Source organism: Stomoxys calcitrans, chromosome 2 (assembly GCF_963082655.1).
Source record: "Stomoxys calcitrans chromosome 2, idStoCalc2.1, whole genome shotgun sequence".
NCBI classification, from domain to species: Eukaryota; Metazoa; Arthropoda; class Insecta; order Diptera; family Muscidae; genus Stomoxys; species Stomoxys calcitrans.
In genome coordinates this window covers 231,434,380-231,455,325 of record NC_081553.1, presented here as the reverse complement: position 1 = coordinate 231,455,325, position 20,946 = coordinate 231,434,380, and the positions used below count along the sequence as shown (strand labels likewise).

General features: G+C 33.6%; 1 protein-coding gene across 1 annotated transcript in view; it reads right to left on the bottom strand.

Moving 5' to 3' along the window:
• Positions 1-2,054: 2,054 nt before the first annotated feature.
• LOC106094158 (pair-rule protein odd-paired) overlaps positions 2,055-20,946 on the bottom strand; it is a 46,396-nt gene continuing 27,504 nt past the window's right edge. The window contains exons 2-3 of the mRNA XM_013261388.2: positions 6,065-6,234; positions 2,055-4,006 (exon numbers count right to left, since the gene is read on the bottom strand). Of these exons, the coding sequence (XP_013116842.1) occupies positions 3,227-4,006; positions 6,065-6,234 (950 nt within the window). The 3' untranslated portion in view covers positions 2,055-3,226. The remainder of the gene's footprint in view (positions 4,007-6,064; positions 6,235-20,946) is intronic.

Genomic DNA, 20,946 nt, shown 5'->3' with positions numbered 1-20,946 from the left:
ATCTCTCGATTTAAAGTTTTGGGCCCATAAAAGGCGCATTATTTGGGACAATGAGTTGCGTTAGGCTTTTCGATAATTTTCTGCAATTTGGTTCAGATCGGTTCAGATTTGGATATAGTTGCCATATAGACCGATCTCTCATGTCGTATATGGTTCAGATCGGTCTATATTTGGATATGGCTACCAAAAAGACCAATATTTTGTTTTACAAAATTGAACAATGACTTGTACTTATTAGACCTTTCAATATCCGTGTTGAATTTGGTTTAAATCGGACCATATTTTGATAAAGCTGCTATGGAAGCATAAATTATGCATTTTTCACCGCATCATGATGAAAGGTGGTTTACATATATACCCGAGATGGTGAGTATTCAAAGTTCGGCCCGGCCAAACTTAACGCCGTTTTACTTGTTTCCAATTTCAATAGGCTTCGTCTCTAGGCCGAAAAACATGCCCATACCAAATTTAAAGACGATCGGTGAAAATTGCGACCAGTAGTTTTTACACAAATTAGCATGGACAGACGGACTGACAGACGGACAGACAGATGGACAGACAGACGGACAGACAGACAGATGGACAAACAGACAGACGGACAGACAGACAGATGGACAGACAGACAGACGGACAGACAGACAGACGGACAGACAGACAGACGGACAGGCAGACAGACAGACGGACAGACAGACGGACAGACAGACGGACAGACAGACGGACAGACAGACGGACAGACAGGCGGACGGACGAACAGTCCGACAGACATATCTAAATCGAATCAGAAAGCGATTCTGAGTCGATCGGTAGACTCATCAATGGGTCTATCTCTCTTCCTTTTGGGAAATTTACTAAGTTATAATACCCTGTACCACAGTACTGGTGTATGGTATAATGATGCAAACTAGCCCAAATTTGGATATACCTAAGGGACCTAAGGGTATATCCAAATATGGGCTACGTTCTTAGAACAAAAACTAATTTTTTTATATTATATGACCACTTAGCGAGGATAAGTGAATTTTATTGACTTTGTCATAAAATCACACCTAATGTCAAAAGCATTAATTTATCATCATTAATTTTTTAACATTCCGTTAAGGAACAGAGGATACTTCGCGGATAAATCGAATCAGAAAGTGATTCTGAGTCGATCGGTATACTTATCAATGGATCCATCTCTCTTCCTTTTGGGTGTTACAAACAAATTTACTAAGTTTTAATACCCTGTACAACAGTGGTGGTGTCATTATACCCTACACCAGACTAGCCTATATTTGGATATGCCTAAGGATATGGTAGTGGAGGTATAATAAAATAGGATCATGTATATATCCTAAGGTGGGTATCCAAAGTTCGCCACGGCCCAACTTCATACAGTTTTACTTGTTAGATAGACATTTGGGTTATGAGTCACACCCAGCCACTACAGCTCTGAGCTTTGGCAACAAAAATGTAAAATAATTAAGTCGCAGGATTTGATTGACCCTATATCCAAAAAAAAGACAACTTGCTCAAGAAAGAGAAGGAAATACTAAATAACATTACATGGAGTATTTCCTGCATATTCGATTTAAATTGCAAATGAGATGAGATTTTTGTTATCATATCAAAGCCAATATGAGCACGGCAAAGATATCATAAATACCAATTTGTAGGCAAAGGCGGTCAATAAAATAATGAAATATCGAATAACCAATTGGATACGAACGATCGAACGCATTTAAACAATCGCCATTAAAAATTAACCGATGCGGCCATAAAACGAACCAAAATCAAAAATGCCAAAGTGACCCAACCAAGAAGAAGAGCATTGACGATGAAGAGCAGCAAACTTGAAATGAAAAGACGGTGTTAAAATTTTTGTTTTATTTTTTTATGATCTTTAATGAGTGTTAAATATATTTTTGGATTTTTTTTGCCGACGAGGTTGTTATTTTTGTTTTAAATTTTTTTTTGGATCGCGTTATGATTTTTTTTTTTTTTGAAATTAGGGTGGAGGCAGGAAAGTTGGGGGGGGGGGGGGGGGGGGCAGGGTAGGGATATATGTGTGTGTATAACCAACAGTTAAAACTAAGGCCAAAATAATTACGTATTTTTTAGTTCCTGTGTGTGTGAGTTTGTTTTTTTTCCAAAGAGTTTATTGTGGCTCTTAATTTTGTTTTTTTTATTTATTTAAGAAATAAAGAAATGTTTGTGGTTTTTTCGTTTTGTTTTTTTTTTGTACTAATAAGCTTGTTTTAATTTTTATTATTTAATTATTTGTTGTTTGTGTTTTTTTTTATTCTTTATACAAATTCAAAAGGCTTAGAAGCTAAAACAATCGAACTCTAGTCTAAATGCTTGCGTATACAACTAAACAGATTTTTTTCAGGGGTAGCAAGAGTAAGTGAGAGAGAAATAGAAAGGGTGGGTGGAAACTTATCATGAGTTAATTTTTTTTTATTTATTCTTAAACTGATTATCTACAAAATAAATTGAGAAAACAATGAGTAAAATTTAATTCACCTTCTTTTGTTTCTTGGTTTAAGCTTGGCACAACTCGTATGCCCTATTTACAAAACTTAATTTTATTAATATTTATTTAGGTTTTTTAATTATTTGTAGTATTTTCAATGCTCAGGTATTTAATTAAGGGTGTGATTTTTTATAATTTTTTAAATTGTAATTCTTCTTTTTTTTCGTTATAATTATTATAATAATAATAAATTTGTGTTGTGTGTGTTTTTGAGGAAATATTTGGCTTTAATTTACAATTGCAATTGTAAAACGTAATAGGATTCAGTTTTATCGGTGTTTTAAACATAAAGAAGCTCAAAAGAGAGAGAGGGAGTAGGCAGTCTAAGGAGAAATAAGAAGAGTAAGATTCCAAAACTGCTTACAGGCGGTTTGGCTTTTGAAAGAAAGACAGTGGGGAAACTGAGATATTCTTTCAAATTTACAGGGACAGCTCTAAATCAGCCCAAAGCTTTTTTTTATCTCCTCCAAATCAATCTCTTCAAAATACTACCCAGGGAGATTGAGAAATGGCAGACTACCTGCTTTTAAGCCATTGTCTATGATGTGAGCCTCTCTGAGATGCTCATAACTGCTGCCTCACTATTGTGGAGGCGCACACTCTGACTGATGGAGGACACTTCCCTACAAAAATTGTAGTTTTGAGTGAAAATTATAAAAAAATTTTCCTAGAAAAACAAAAACTCTACAGCAATTGAACTGTCTGAGGCGCTCAATACGCAGTTGCTGCTCCCGGATGCATTAAATGATGGTGATGATGATGATGCCCAAAATGATTCAAGGGATTCATGGCATCCGCTCCCGCTGCAGGGGCGGCTGCATGATACCAATCGGTGGGCGCATGATGTTGAGCGGCTGGATGATACAACAAATGATGATTGGGATGATGGTGGCCACTAACAGCCAACATGGAGGCGGCTGAGGCTGCCGCAGCATTGCCGCTACTCGTCGACGATGGAGAGGTGGCCGACATGCCTTGGTGATGATGATGATGCGAGTGATGATGTGAACCGCTGGCCGCCGTCAAAGAGGGTGGTGGTCCCAATGGTGGTGGCAGATAGGCCGACGAGGCGGCGGCCATTAATTGCAAAGCAGGAGATTTGGTCGTGGCAGCACTCTGATGATGATTGAGATGGTGATGATGATGATGATGCGATTGATGTTGCTGCGCTTGTTGGCTACTGCCATTGCTGTGATGCTGATGGCTGCCGTGTGGCTGATTGTGATGGGAGCTGCTATTGGTGCTACTGCTGCCGCTGGATGAGGCTCCTAAATGAACACTATGCATGCCTGTATTTTGTCCCGGTTCCGATTTGATAGAGTGTGGTGAGGATTTGTTAATGCTGCCATTGCCTGATGCTGAACCATCGCCGGTGAGGCGTGCCGATGGTGGGGTCTGGGCTCCGCCTGTCACTATGCTGGAGGAGGAGGATTCCTCGCCATCACTGTCATAGCCATGTGAAGGTGATTTCTCATCAATGTTACCATGAACCTAAAAGAGAACCGGGGAAAAAATGCAAAGACAAAAATTAGCATGGAGTTGAGAAGTAGTAGTTTTAAGAATTTTTTGAACAAAAAGGCCTAAAGGGTCCTTAAGGCATTAACGACAAAAATGGTAGAAAAATACCCAAGAGTAGAGCTATCTTAGCTAGCTCAAGCTAGGGCAAAGGTATCCATAAAAAAATTGGTATTCCCAAAATTGTAAGGAGTGAAATTTTTGTCATTAAAATCATCTTTTCGTCAATAAATTGTCATAAATTTCCAGAAAATATTTTTTTTGTTGTACAAACATATGGCTTAAAAATAAACCGAAATTTTCTTTCAATTTAAATTTCTAAAAAAAAAATATTAAAAAAATTTTAAAAAAAAATTTTTGAAAAAAAAAATCTTTAAAAAAATTAAAAAAAAAATTTAAAAAAATTTTGAAAATAAAATTTTAAAAAAATTTAAAAAAAAAATTAAAATAATTTTTAAAAAACTTAAAAAAAAACTACTTCGTCAATATGAATGCTCTAAAAATGAATATTTGAAATTTCATCAAAATCGGACAAGATACCATTTCATCAAAATTGGGTTAACCCATTAACGTCTGCCTCTCGAATTTCTTGTTCGATTTTGATGAAATTTCATGTATCCATTATTTAGAGCAATTATATTGACGTAGTAAAGTCTTTAAATTTTTGAAAAAAAAAATTAAATTTAAAGAAAAAAAAAATTTTTTATGTAATTTTTTTTCTAAAATATGTTTTAAAAAAATTTAAAAAATTTTCTAAAAAAAATATTAAAAAAAAAAAAAATCTAAAAAAAAATTTCTAAAAGAATTTTATAAAAAATTTTTAAAAATGATTTTTTAATATTAAAAAGTTATATCTTTCATTTCCATAGCCATTATATTTTTAAAAAATTTGAAAAAATTTCTAAAAAAATTTTTAAAATATTTTCTTTTTTTATATATATATTTTTTTTATTATTTAAAGTAATTTCTTTCATTTCCAAAGCCATTATATTTTTACAACAGAAAAATCATTTTCTTAACTAACCAAATTTCTCATATCTAATTAAATTTGCAAATGGGCCATATCGGTTCAGATTTAGATATAGCTCTCATTACATCTATTTTACTTCTGGACCCCTTGGAAGTCGCAATTTTTGTCCGATATAGCTTAAATTGTGTATGTAGTGTACTGTTATGACTTCCAATAACTGTGCCAAGTACGGTGCAAATCGGTCTATAACCTGATATAGCTCTCATATAAACCGATCTCCCGATTTGACTTCTTGAGCTCTTACAAGCCACAATTTCTGTCCGATTTGGCTGAAATTTTGCATGCGGTGTTCTGTTACGACTTCCAACAACTGTGATAAGTACGGTGCAAATCAGTCTTTAACCTTATAAAGCTCCCATGTAAAGCGGTCTCTCGATCATCCTTGTTCGGTGTCTAGAAGCTTTAATTTTTGCCGATTTGGCCGAAGTTTGGGATGTACAATAAAATTATGTCCTTCAGCTTATTTTATTTTTTATATTTATATATTTTATTTTTAGCAGAATCCATGGTGGTGGGTTCCCAGGATTAGGCCCGGCCGATCTTAGCACGCGTTTACTAGCTTATGTTATTGTGCTCTATTTTTTTATTATATATTATTTATTTTATTTTGTTATTTTATTTTATTTTATTTTATTTTGTTTTATTTTATTTTACTTTATTTTATCTTTGTTTTTTACTTTATTATTTTATTTTATTTTTTTATTTTATTTTATTTTAATATATTTTATTTTATATTACTTTATTTTATTTTTCTTTTTTTTAATTTTATGTTTGTGCAAGAGTGCCGCCGGCTCTTTGTAAAACCATTCAGAGTTTACATTTGCCCCTACCTCTAAAATTCATCTAATTTATCATGTCGTGTTAAGGACCCTTAATATCTTTCTGTGTTAGATGATGACAAGAATATTTTAAAATTTTATACGGTAAATTTTTAAACAAAATCCCTTTAAACATTTTTTTTTATCCAAAGCCGTCGGCGATTTTTTGTTTTATTTTTAACTTACCTTCATATGCTTGCGCAGTGACGAGGGATGAGTATAGGATTTATCACAGCCATTAATGCGACAATTATAGGGTTTATCCGATGTATGGACATGCGAATGCTTTTTACGATCCGAGGAATTGGCAAAGCGACGATCACAGCCCTCATGTTCACATTTGAAAGGTTTTTCACCTGAAAATAGACCAAGAAATAGAAGCAAAGATCTTTAATAGATGTTTAACAAAAATAAAAACATTAAAATTAATTATTTGTTTGTTTGTTACGAAACCCCAAAACGTTTATTTTGAAAACAAATTGCTAAATATCTCTAAACTTTGCCGCATTCATAAATTTGCCATAAATGTGGCTGTCGCTAAACTACCCCCCGCCTCAGCTGGCAAAAAAGTAAGAAATATGAGCTTCCCACAAAAAAACAAAGCAAACCAAAAAAATGATGGCAACACTCCACATGATTAATGGGGCAACAGTGTGAATATAACAATGGCGCCCCAGAACAACAACAACAACATAAGCAAGACAGACAAACATCTCGACCATCACCATCCCCATCATAATCATCGTCACCGTCAACACCAATAGCAACAACAAAGTGACATAGTTACTAATACAGCTCTGCACAACTATTTACAAAAACAAAAAAATGAGAGCACAAAAGTGAATCATAAACATGGAGCATAAGAAGAAGGCGAACCTAGGTACTAAGGAATTCCAACATATTTTAGTTTATAAACCCTTTTATTTCCAGGAAAACATTCTTGCTTGCAGCTATATTGGAATACTGGCCATAAATGACAACATGTATGTAATTTATATAAAAAAATATAAAATAATAATCGTAGTAAAAGGTGAGTATTTATGTTTATTTGCTTTCCTACACATTCATGTAATTCAATAAAAATTCTCCTTTGTCGACTGACTGCCACAGGGTAAAAACAACAATAAACACTGTCATTTAAAGACAAAAGATGTCGAGGCAAGCACAAAACGCCATAAATTATTTTCTAGTTTTTTTCTTTCTTTTTCGTTTTATAAATAAGGGTCTCTCACCTTAAGGCTCTATTGTCTGGATATTAGAGGTGAAGAGAAGAAAAAAAAAAAAACGCTGAGGGAAGACCAGTTAACTTAGCAAGGCCTATGGGAACAAGTAGGGGTTTATTATTTGAAAGGACCAAATGAAAGCGAGGGTTATTGATATGGCCATGTAAGTTTAACACCTGTAGCATTGGTCCACTAAGGTTTCGGCATCATTAATACAAAGCCTTGTAATAATTTATCGATTAAATAATAACAATCGAAATGCCATCAAAAAGGTGGGAATTAAAAATATTGTTTTCCAAAACCCAAAGATGGCTAAAGGCCATCAAAAGTAAGAGCGACAAAATTCCTAGAAACTATAAAAATCATTTTTAATTACACAAAACCTTTAATAGGGAAATTGAAATAATAAAATCGAAATATGGTTGGGGGGGAGGGTTATAATATCAAATTTAACGAGGGTTACAAAATGAAGATAAATGGGAACGAAGACAGTTTGGGATTATGAAAAAAAATCAAATATTTAAATAGATTAAAAAATTTCCCAAATTTCTTAAAATAAAATTAATGACTAATTATGGTATAAAACTAAATTTAAGGAAACATTTTGTAGAAGGGGAGAGGAAAGAAATTGGTATTGTTATTTAAACAAGTTTTTGATAAAAGTCCTTTGAAAATGCTAACGAAATATTTATTTTTAAAATAAAAAACAATTTATAAAAAAACCTATTTGTTATCTTTAACAAAAAACATTGACTCTTCGAAAATTTCGTAAAACAACATTGAACATATTAAATAATATATATATGAATAAATAACATATAATGAAATGAAATAACATATAATGAGGAATGAAAATGAAATGATATGAAATGAAATGAAATGGAATTAAATGGAATGAAATGAAATGGAATGAAATGGAATGAAATGGAATGAAATGGAATGAAATGGAATGAAATGGAATGAAATGAAATGAAATGGAATGAAATGGAATAAAATGAAATGAAATGAAATGGAAGGGAATGAAATGGAATGAAATGAAAATGAAATGAAATGGAATGAAATGAAAACGAAATAAAAGGAAATGAAAGGAAATGAGAGGAAATGAAAGGAAATGAAAGCAAATGAAAGGAAATGAAAGGAAATGAAATGAAAGAAAATGAAAGAAAATGAAATGAAATGAAAATGAAATGCTATGAAATGAAATGCTATGAATTGAAATGAAATGGAATGGAATTAAATATGAAAAAAATAGTAAAACAAAATAAATTAAAAATAAAATAAAACGCAATAAAACAAAATAAAAAAATATTAAGAAATTAAAAAATTTAATAAAATTAAAAAAAAAAAATAATAAAATGGAGATTTTTATAGTGTTTTTCCCTTTTTATTTTTGGTTTATTTTTTAAATTTATATATACATTGTTTTTGCTTGTTTAAAAATGTACAAAAAGCCTAAAACCTTAAAACAAGCCTTTATTAAAAGCATACAGCAATAAAATATAAATAAAAAATATAGGAGTAAATAATTTAAAAAATCCAATTTTGAAGGTTGACATATAAATATAAAACAAAATAATTCCATAAATAAAAAGATTATCCAATAATATAAAATTAAAATTATGAATAGAAAAAAATAAAATCATAAAATTGTTTTAATCCGAATTCTTTTGGAGAAAAACATAGATATGTTTACTTGTTTTGCTAAAATATTCTGCCTTTCTCAAAGGCATTTCATTAAAATATCTTTTATTTTATCACCTATTATTAGCATGCATAAAATCACTGTTTTTTATCTTCTTTATCTGTTTTCAATCATAACCCAATTGTTTCCCCTTCTCAAACAAAATTTAAGAGAAAAAAACAATCATATTAAAATGTTTTATTTTGATAAGTGATTTTTTGTTTATTTTCATCACTTGAGGATTACTTTTTGAATTTATTTCCATGACTCTCTATAAATGTGGTAGACTGTTGGCCTGGCCAAACTGCTGTTGATGCTGTCAACGTCACTGCATTTGTGTTGTATATCATTTGACATTTTTAAAGTTTAAAGCGGATTAGCGCTTTTAAAATGTTATTTATCAAACAACAATCGATGACTATACATATGTATGTGCATATGTATGTAAGTGGTGGAGAAAGAAAATGTAAAACATGTTAAGCTTCTCCGAATAGAGGTGGGATCTCTATCAGCTTTAACTTGCATGGCTCTCATCGGAGAGTGAGTGAGAGGTAGTAAGCTTTTAAACATAAACAAATAACGGCTATACAGCTTTATTTTGGGTAGCCACGAGAAATGCATGGCAGGTTGTTGTAGACTACCGACGGGAATTCAATCAAGTTCTCGCTGTATTCCTCAAACAGCTGGGAAGAAGATTTCTTTGGTGTTATTATTATTATTACTAGTCAATTTATTTGTAATAAATAAATTTTTGCAGCAAATATTTGTATACATAAAAACTGGCTACCAAGGCCTTTGGCTTAATTTCTAATAAAATAAAAATATATATTTTATATATTTAAACAACATATTTTTAATTAATTTTATTTCGCCAATTTTTAATTTTTTTCTCTTATTTTTGCTAATAACCTAATTTTTACCTTCCTACACATTACACATTTCATTGAATAGATTTTGTTGTTGTATTTATCTATGTGTGTGTTTCTTGGTGTTGTTGTGTGATTAATTACTTTGGTATTTTACAAGAGCCCTTAGCAAATTAATTTTTAACGCTCTTTAATTTTCAAGTATATTCACATAGCAATGAAATTTTAACACACAGCACCGTCAACACAGCCAGAAAAAAGTGTGTGTGAGAGAGAGAGAGAACGAAGGGAGAGTTATATTTAGACAAAAACATCAACGGAAAATTAAAACTCATAAAGTATACTAGTAGGGTAGACTATACAAAACAATAACAAAAACACCATCAAACGTGGGTCATGCCTTAAATAGGGAGAGAGACGAGGAGGGTGAGTGAGTGAGCCAGAAATATAAAGTCAAAATAATTTATGAGTCTTATTTGAAATGACATTTGACATGTCATTGTTATAGCACAGACACCAATAACAACAACAGCAACGTGAACGGTCACTATGATAAATACAATTCAGTCTAGAGGGCAGGAGATGAAACTTCCCCCCTCTATAAAAAGAACAACAACAATAGAAACAAAACAAAATTATAAATGCCGGCAGAATGCCTTAGACAAAAGGTGATGTTTTGAGTGTTGGAAAGACTGAAGTGGAAAAGAAAGAAAATGAATTGCCTTAATAAATTAAAGACAAATTAAAAAATTATATTCAAATCCAATAGAGAGGTGTATTGAGGAAAAATCGGGAGAATTGGAGAGAGAGAGCGAGAGAAAAAATAGGGAATGTAGAAGAGAATATATTAAGCAGGGCCTCAGATGAGTTGCAAACTAAATGACAAAGCAAACTAAGAATAGCAACCCACCATGCTATGGTGAAGAGTATAAAAAGAGATGTCGGCAAACAAATAGACAAATTTTCTAATTTAAATTCCTTAGTTTTGTCACATTAATAACCTTCGCTTAAATATAAAACTTCAAGTGATTTATTGACTTGTTGACTTTATAAAAATATTTTAATGAAGCCTTAAAATAGGTTTATTTGACAGTTCTATAAAGGAAATTTGTCAAATTTATATTAATTTCTGTGAATACCAGTTTAAAAATTTTATGGCATTTTTAGCAATAAAAAATTTTTTATTGTTGAAATTTTAATTTTATTGTAAAGAGCCTTGAAACCGCAAAAAGTTTGCTTTTCCTATAAATCTGTCCATATATTGTTATACATGTATTCTTCACTTAACATTTTTTATTATCTTAAATGTCTTTCCTTTCTTTTAATTTCCCCATCATTTATTTTCCATTTTGGTTGCAGCGAATATTTTTAAAAACTTTTTTAATTTTCGTGCCGTTATTGCCAGAAAAAGAAGAAATATTTTATTATATTACAAAACATTCTTACAGCTCTGCCATATTCTGTGAATATCCTCCCTAGCCATGTTCATGGCATTCCCTATTGTCGTTTATTTTGCATGCTTCATTTTCGGCAGGAAAATAAGAAGGAAAGGAAAAATAATTTAATTTCCATTTAAAAAACTGTCAATTGCAGTTCGAAATCTTTTTTACAGCCATTAAACTGATTTTTTTCTTCTTGATGGTACATATTCGTTAACCCAAACTCCAAAGAAAAAAACTTGTATTCAAAGGTCTTAAACGAACATGTTTTAAAAAAAAATGTTCAAAGGCAGCAAGCAGGATGAAAGAGTATGAAAAAAGTAAACAAACATTTAAGGAATTTGAATATTTTCAATATAAAAACAACGAATGCGTAGAAAAAAAAAAGAAAAAGACCCCCACAAAAAACTTAATTTTATTTTAAATCACACCCATTCAGGCAAACCTACCATTTACTTCTTCCCCCTTATACACCATAAACCTTGGCACACACACACAGTAGTGGAAGAGCTATTTCCGTTTTCTTCAAACCCCGCACCTTTTATATCAAGCCAAAAATGGTAGGCTTATTGCTGTATTACGCTGTAGGTTTTTTACATAATTTTCGCATTATACGTTTCTGTTGTTGTATGGCGCTAAAACGCTAAACTCTAAAATGGTTTCTAAAGGATTTTTTATTAAGACTTTAGAGGCAAATAAAGAGAATTTAGAGCAGGCACGTTTATATTTTTGTTTTTGTTTGCTGATATTTTTTAATAATTTTGCATAAAATTCCTATTAAAGTAAAGTATTGTAGAAATGGCAGCGTTTGTAAGTCTGCCTTGTCAAGGCAAGAAAACGGAATGGCAACACTGGTTGCTCTAGACAGCATGGCGTGTCTTTGGGTGATTGGGTTGGCAATAGCAATTGAGCAGGGTTTACGTTTGTATGCTTAATGTGTGGGTGTTTTGATATTTCCCCCCATTTGTAGGGGGAGATACAAATACTACTGCTTTGGGGAGAAATGGTTGTTACTACTATGTGTGTGTGTGTGTGTGTGAAGGGCGTTTGTTTTTTTTTTCTTTCCTTTGCTCTCTCTCCAACGGGAACATTGTGATTTTTTTCACGTTTACTTTTATGCCTGACAGTAAGCATATCATTGTGGGGGTGTTGGTGGTGGTGGTGGTGAGATTCGTAAATGTGGGTGGTTCAAATGGGTGTTGTTATGCCATTGTCTGGCTTTATCAGATTTTAGCAAAAGTAAACTGCTATAGTTGGGGGTTATTGTCGCATTTGTCTGAGCGTATGTTTTTGAGGGTGTTATTGAGCATAAGTTTTTGTTCATTCTATCGTTGTTGTGGTTGTTGCTGCTGTTGTTCGTAGGTATCTGAATAAGTGTGTTTGTGTATTGTTGCAATAAAGCAAGATATTTAAGCCTGTCAAAAACAAATGTACAATAATTTCCCCCTAACCCACCAAACCAATTTCTTACTTGCTGCTACTCTCTACGCAGTAATAACAACGTCATCAGCCTTGTACCAACGCATACAAAACCTATATAAAATGGGGGACTTTTATAAGGAAGGAGCAAGGGGCTTTTCTTATGAGGGAAAAAGAAAGAAAAAATATACATAATTTCATATATAAATTGAAAGAATGAAACAAAATGGGAAATTATGGTTTACAAAATTTTAAGAAAAAATGAAACAAGCACGGATGGGCTAAAGTCGGGAAAAGCTGACCGTTTTGTTACCCTTCACATTGGATATGCAGGCTAAGTCGTCCAAACGAAATTTGCATAATTTCATTAAAACAATATCGACCAAAAATTTTACATATTGTAAGAATCATAGAGGAAATCAGTGTGGACAATTTTGAGAAGATAGGTTGATAAATGGGCTTGCAAAGGCTCTAAAAGTGAATACGTATATATGGGAACTATATCTAAATCTGATTGCAATAGAAGAGGAACCTTCGTGTCTAATTTCATAAGGGTCGTTGGCAAATTACCACATTATTGCAGTATTGGTGAAAATCGGACGAAAATATATATGGAAGGTATATATAAATCTCAACAGATTTCAAGCTCTTGAAGTGAAAATCGGGCAATATATATGTATATATATGGGAGCTTAAGGGTGATTTTCTAAGAGCTATAGGAATGTTTTTCAAAAATAACATATAAAATTCAGAAAAATGCAAGAAATCTTTATTTGAATGATGACCGTGACTGCGGCTGAAATGTTCACCGAACTCGCCTCTCAATAAGTCCATTGTTACGCGTGCTGTGTGATATATGGCACCGTCTCCTTGAAACCACATGTCATGCAAGTCAAGCTTTTCATTTTGGGCATAAAAAAAGTTGGGTGTTATCTCACGGTAGCGCTCACCATTTACAGTTACGTGACGATTCGCATCATCTTTGAAGAAGTACGGTCCAATGATGCCACCAGCCCATAAACCGCACCAAATTGTCACTTTTTCTGGATGCATTGGTAGCTCATGCAATGTTTTTGGCTGATCTTCACTACAAAAATGAGCTCCGTCCATAAAATGGAATATTATTGGATACAAAATTCAATAATTTGCAAACGTTGTTCGTTTGTAAGACGATTCAAGGTTTAATTACAGACCAAACTGAAGATGTTTGACAGTGAAACAAAATATGAAACTTGCGTGAGCTGTTTGAACCAGTGTTGCCAAAAAGATAATAGCTAAAAAATCACCCTTTATATCCAAATATGAAAGATATCTTTGTCAATTTTAAAAAGGTCTGATAAAGATATGCTACCCGTACTTTGTACACAAACTAACAACGACAGACAGACAGAGGGACATAGCCTAATCAAATCAGAATGTGATTCTGAGTCGATCCTTTACTTATCAATGGGCGTCAGGCGCCCAAGAAGCTCAAGTATAGACATGGCAGTTCTTTTTCATTTTGGCAGATGTGATGTGAGTTCTGTTACGCCTTTCAATACTTCTGGCAAGTTTGGTCCCACTGGGTTTATAAACCTAATAAAGTTCCCCTATTAACTGATCTTGCGAGATGACTTCTTTAACACCTAAAGCCATCACTTCTTACTCAATTTGTCTAATCTTGTGTATATGATCACCTATTCTAACTTCCAACTCTTCTACAAACCGTGCATTGAACTTGTTGAATTTGCTATTTATGATATAGGCTATTTGAAATTCCACCCGAACTAACTTAACATGGTATTACTTGTTTTTGTCTTAAATTATCTTCCAGTATAATTCTATACACCTTTGATAACCAATACAGCTTTAAATCATTACATTTTCTTAATATAACCAAACTTTGTTGATCTTTGTTCTTTCTTTGTAGTCTTTAAGTAGTTCAGTGATTCATTACGAAATGTCCATATTCATATGAAGCAGCAACCAAGAGCAATAAAAATCATTCTTCAATGATTAATTAAGTAAAACAAAATATTTGATTAGTCTTCTTCAATGAAAACGGTCGTTTAACGGCATTCAAGTTTTCTGCAAAAAACTCAAACTTGTTCTGTTGCTAAATTACGAGTTTTCAAGTTTAATTAACAGTATTCCAATATTAATTGATATTTTGTTTCTTTGTCCCAAAGACCCAAAGAGGAGGATGATTGGCTGCAAACAAAGCAGGACAAAATGAAGCGGAAACGTATAAAAAAAATCCTCTCCTAAATATCATCACAAACATAAATCATCATTAAGAGTATAAGAATATCCAACCCTAACACTCACTTTCATAGCTTCGCTCTGGCTAAATGCCTAACAAAATTTAGAAATCCCTGAGAGCTGCTGAGTGTCAACATACAAATACGGAAAATAAAGCAAAAAAAATAATGGTGCGCAATTTTATTTGTTATCACCATTGTCATCACCTCACTCATGATGAGCAGAGTTGGTATGTAGTGGAAAAAATCCTTTTCAAACAAATGTGTGTTTGAGTGTGGAAAACCTCCCCCTTTTGTTGTGGCGACAGTCAAATAAAATGTCACAACATAAAATATAATTGTCATTTTTTGCCATTTCCCGAAAACCCAGTGTCATAGATGCATTCATAAGAATCTCGGCTTAAATACAATTTTATTGTCATAAAAAACGGCAACAATAAGGCAGTAGCTTAAACAAATCAGACTATCTATTTGAAAAAAAAAAGATCAGAAAAGAGAAAATGATTTGTTTGAGTAATGGCATAAAGCCGGAAAAGGTAAACCCCAGAAAAAAGAGAACTCAAATAAATTCTCGCCTCGTTATAGGAACCCTATTTGGTTAGGGGGAAAATAATCATTTATTTGGTTCTGTCTCTCTCTCTCTCTCTCTCTATCTCTCAGTAATTCCTAACTCTTGTTTACACCTTGTCTTTAATCAGCTGTTTCTAGTCTGATCTAGAGTTGCCAAATCTACATAATTTATGTAAATTAAATTTTGTATACACATTTTTTGTTTGTTTTGAATTATTTATTACCTAGCTCATAAAACCAAATAGCAATGATATATGCAAAACGCTGGCCCTAAATGCCAATTCATTGTTACTTTTTCTGTTTCAGGGGTGTCTATTTTATACTATCCTATTTGATTTGATGGTCATTCACATCCCTTTTGTGCAAAAGACCATAACGATTTTTCAACAAAGGATATTTCAATTCAATCTACGTTTATGGGCACAACACATTTGGATGGCTGATCTTTAGGGCTGATGATTTGGGTTGCCAGAGGAAAAATTGCATAAGATGTCATCGGGAATTTTTTGAAAAACACCCTGTCCTATGATGATACATAATTAACTGCTGGGGTCATTTAGTTTTTCTTTTGCCTGCTATTGAAAAATGTCAAAATATTTGAAAGTTTTGTGGTTTTATGGATTTTTACTTTAAAACAAAAGAAAATTTTACACTTCACTGGTGATTGAGATGTGGAGAATGATGAGTTTTACAATAAGGTAATAAATTAATGAGGATGCAAGAAGATAGGGATAATAGAAGGGAAAATGGAGATAAACACAGTATAGGGAAAAATGGATATTTTTGGAGAAAATTCAAGGGTAGCAATCATATTAAGGAATTTAAATTTTGGTCTAATGAAAAAAAAAAATCAAAATTGCCAAAACCACTGCATTTTTGTAATCAGCTGTTTTCCCTTTGTAAAATCAGCTGATTTCAATGAATTGGCGAAGGAATCGATTTACAACTACAACCAGCAAGAAAATCGAGGGTCCAAGGTTCCAAAACTCAATGAAATCGGGTAATAAATTAGCTATACATGGATGATAGACCGTAAGTCAGGACATCGGTGTATATGGCAGCCATGTTCCGATCTAAGCCATACTTTGCACGGACGACATAAGACCTTACACAACTCTCAATTCCGAATTTCAACGAAATTGTATGGGCCTCAGGCCTCTCTTCGGGGGATCGGTATATATGGAAGTTATATCAAGATATTGTCCGATATGCATCATATTCGATACGAATGTTTAGGGTACTACCAAAACTCATTGTTCAGCGAAATTGTTTTAGCGAAATCAGGTGGTAAATATGGTCTTTGTGGGTCCAAGACCTTAAATCGGAAGAACGGTATATATGACAGTATATATGACAGGGTCTTAGACCTTTCATCGGGGGATCGGTCAATATGGGGGCTTTATCAAGATATTTTCCGATTTGAACCATATTCGATACTAATTTCGATGGACTTAAGAGTACTCAATATGCCAAATTTCAATGAAATCGGGCATTAAATGTAGCTTCTATGGGCTTCGTTTCTTTTATCGGGGGATCGGTCTATATGGGGGCTATATCAAGATATTGTCCGATCTGGATTATATTCGATACGGATGTTGAAGGTACCAACAGAACTCATTGTGCCAAATTTTATCGAAATCGTTTGATGAATTCGTCTTTTGTGTGCCCAGGACCTATAATCGGGTGATCGGTATATATGACAGCTATATCCAAATATAGCCCTAACTGGACCATGTAAGGCATGAACGACGAAAGGACTTACAAAACTCTCAATGTTGAATTTCAGCGAAATCAGGTAACAAAAGAAGCTTTTATGGGTCTTAGACCTTTCATCGGGGTATCGGTTTATATGGGTGCTATATCAAGATATTGTCCGATTTGAACCATACTCGATTCGGATTTCGAAGGCCTTAAGACTACTCACTTCACAGAATTTCAACGAATCCGGGCATTAAATGTGGCTTCTATGGTCCCCAGACCTTTCATCGGGAGATCGGTATATATAGGGGCTATATCGAGATATTTTCCTATGTGCACGATTTTCGATGCTCATGTTGAAGTTACTAACACAGCTCATTTTGCCAAATTTCAGCGCAATCAGATAATAAAAGCGCCTTTGTTGGTCCAAGACCTTAAATAATGAGATCGGTATATATGATATTTCGGAATGAAAAAGTGAATATGCCCCAATTCTTCAGTGGTAGGTATAACATAAAATTGGTTTTTTCCAGTAAGTTATTGTAGCCCCTCACCCGCTGTAAATGACGGCTTTAATCCATCAAATCAGTTGTTTCTAGATCTGTTCGCGAACTTATCCAGTAAAAGTTTGCAGGAGAGTAAGAACAGCCTTTACGCCCTTTCAATCTCTCTCTCACAGCTGGTTTTTATAAAACAGCTGTTCGGTGCAGCAAATTTCTGCTGGAGAAAAACACCTCCAGTAGAAATTTGCAAGTTCTCAATCACCAAACTCAAAATTCTGCTCGCTCTCACACACTTTACCGCTCTCTTCAGATGGCAATTAATTACGCGGACGACTTCCAGTAACAATTTGTGCAAATTTTCACAAATTTTTGAGTACACGAACACACTTACTATGTAATAAATCAGCTGTTGTTATGTATGAAATCAGCTGTTGTTTTGTATGAAATCAGCTGTTTATGTTATAAAGTAGTGAATAAGTAAATAATAGTGGATAAAAGCCGCTATTACTTGTAAAACTAGGATTTGTAGGCCCAGGCCCTTGACGGCAAAAGATGTGTCAATTGAAAAACTAGTTTCGTTCTTTTAATTCATCATTAATCAGTTGTTTTTATTCATAAAATCAGCTGTGTATGTTATTCCAGGAAATAGAAGCCATTTTTTGAGGGTAAAAGCCATTGTAGTTGCTAAAAGTTTTCGATGTAACAACAAATATTGTTTTCAGACCCCTTAATATAGATACTTCTTTGACAAACTATTCTTCTGCTTCAGCTTGAACATCAAAATCCTTAAAAGTTCTATTACTTTGAGCAACTACTTCTGTTTTTTACCATACAAAGTTTCTAAAGGAACTTCATTTTCTTTTTTTAAATTTCCTCTAGAATGTTTTATATTTACTGTAGATCCTAGATTTCATTATATTGCCTTGTTGCAGCTGTCTTAAACATAATTTTCTGATATTTAACTTATAATCGAAAATTTGACTCATACATATGTATTTGGCATGTTTTTGGCATTATGTGATTATGTCTGCCAAATGTTGAATTCCCCTCATGCCATGCATGTCTGTGGCTGCGATTTTGCCGCATTTTACCCAAACTTTGGTGTGTTATTTAGTTTATGCACATATATTAAAACTTGCAGCATTCTTTTGGCTTACAACTTACATATGTGGTATATAAATATGTACATATGTATGTACGAATATATGGTAGATGGTGATTGTGATGTGGCTGAAAAACAAATGAACTACGTCAACAGAATTACAAAGAAGTCTGGCAAAGATTTGACAAAGTATGGTAGCAGAATGGCTTAAAGTAAGGGGTCGGCAATAATCTGCTGAAGGGGTCGAAAGGCTTTGGTGAAACATTTTGGGAAATTAAAGAGTGGCTCTTTAAACAAATGAAACATTTAATAGAAAAAGTCTTGAAATTGAAATGTGAAATATTGTAATCATAGAATTCTTTGTTTGTTGGGTTAACATGGTGGCCAGGATGTCAATATGCCGTTTTGATAACCATGGATTTCATATACTCTATACTTTTTCTCTTTACCAGAAGTATCTAACAAGGTGCCAAGGCCGATTTCTTTGACTTTGGTAAGATTGTAAAGGCACCCTTCCATTAATCCATTAATCAACGTTGTATCAGCAACAGCAAGGTTGTTCTAATGTCTTCTTCTCTTCCTTCTTCTAACACATATATTATTTAAAGATTCACATTGACAACACCTGGTTTACATTAACTCTTCTATAAAAGAGCAATGATCTTCCTTAAACTTACTACAGTGATCCAATACCTTTTTAACATGCCCAGTTCTAGCTTTTAAGATTATACCTCAAAGCCCACCTGGTGATATTGCTTGGAGCCCTAAGCCTAGTAAGCCTAAGCCTACTTCATTCGCACGAAAATTTTCTATTACTTTATTGCGAAATATGTCGCATTCTATTGGACGATATAACACAAACAAAAGTCATTCAACGAAACACATCAAAGACAAACACCATGAAATAGAATCGCTTGTGACCCAGTTCCCATGACCCATTTAATTGAGCGATGCCCAATATGAAAATGTGACTGTGGTGTGAAATACTCTCTTTAATTCTCTCAATAGATAAAAAAATATCATTTTTTGGACTGATTGTTCTAAAATAAAAACAAAACCAAGACGCTGTCTCAAGAACGACTGAAACTAAGAACACAAGAATACGTGTGACTTGCCATCAACGCTACCGTAAAGGGCTGGGCATCACTGAAATAATTTAACCGAAAATTGTTTCGTTCGCTACTCATAAAAATCTGTGTCACTTGTACGGAATGTGTTCGCATTTTCTTCGTCACAATGTTTTGGTAGAATTTGTTTGCAGAGTTGAGCATAGTATGTAACTCCACCTTACGAGTGTTCTCGTACTCAAGAATTTGTGCAAACTAGCACGCATTTTATTGGAAGTCCTTTGAGTATTTTATATGACAACAGAAGAGAGCTAGAGAGTGCATGAGAGCGGGAAAAATTTTGAGAGTTTGGCAATGGAGAGCTTGCAAATTTCCGCTGCAGTTTTTTTCAAATCGGTTGATAACCTGATATAGCTGCCATATAAACCGATCTCCCGATTAGAATTCTTGAGCTTCTAGAAAATGCAATTACTATTCGATTTGGCTGAAATTTTGCACATGTAAGATTTCCAACAACTGTGCAATGTACAATATGTTCTAAATCTGTTCATAACCTGATATAGCCGCCATATAAACCGATCTCCCTATTAGACTTCTAGAGGGCGCAATTCTTGTCCAATTTGTTTGAAATGTTGCACATGTCGTTTAGGTATGACTAACAACAACTTTTCCATGTATGGCCAAAATCGGTTAGTGACCTGATATAGCTGACATATATAATCCGATCTTCCAGTTTGACTTTCTGAGCCTCTGGAGGGCTCGATTTGTCTGAAATTTTTAGCACGCTCTTAATTCTTATTGCTAAAATCCTACGAATAAGGAAAAAACATACATTTTGGTACAACTCTTTTTCAGTGTAGGTGTGGAAGCTTTCAAGGGCCATACATTGAGGTAGGTCGTACTTATATCGAATATACCTCGAAAACGTGTCTACGATGTAAAGCTCGACACAAGCACAAGTTTGACGCCTTTTACACTAGCTGTTCTCTTTTAGCGTATGTGTTTTTGGAGTGATAGAAATATTTTCTACACGACTATCTTGCTTCCATAGCATACACATGTCATTTGTTCATCTTTTGGCAGTTGTATTGGGTTCGAATGCCAGAGAATGGCAATTTCACTTGCTGTTGCTCCGTGCGTCTTGTCTGGAATCCCGGCCAGGCTCTGCTGAATTTTAATTTTCAAGTCATTGAGCTCGCCTCGAAAGGGAAAAAAACGAAAAATTATGAGATGAAATGATTTTTGCCCCAACAGGCAAAA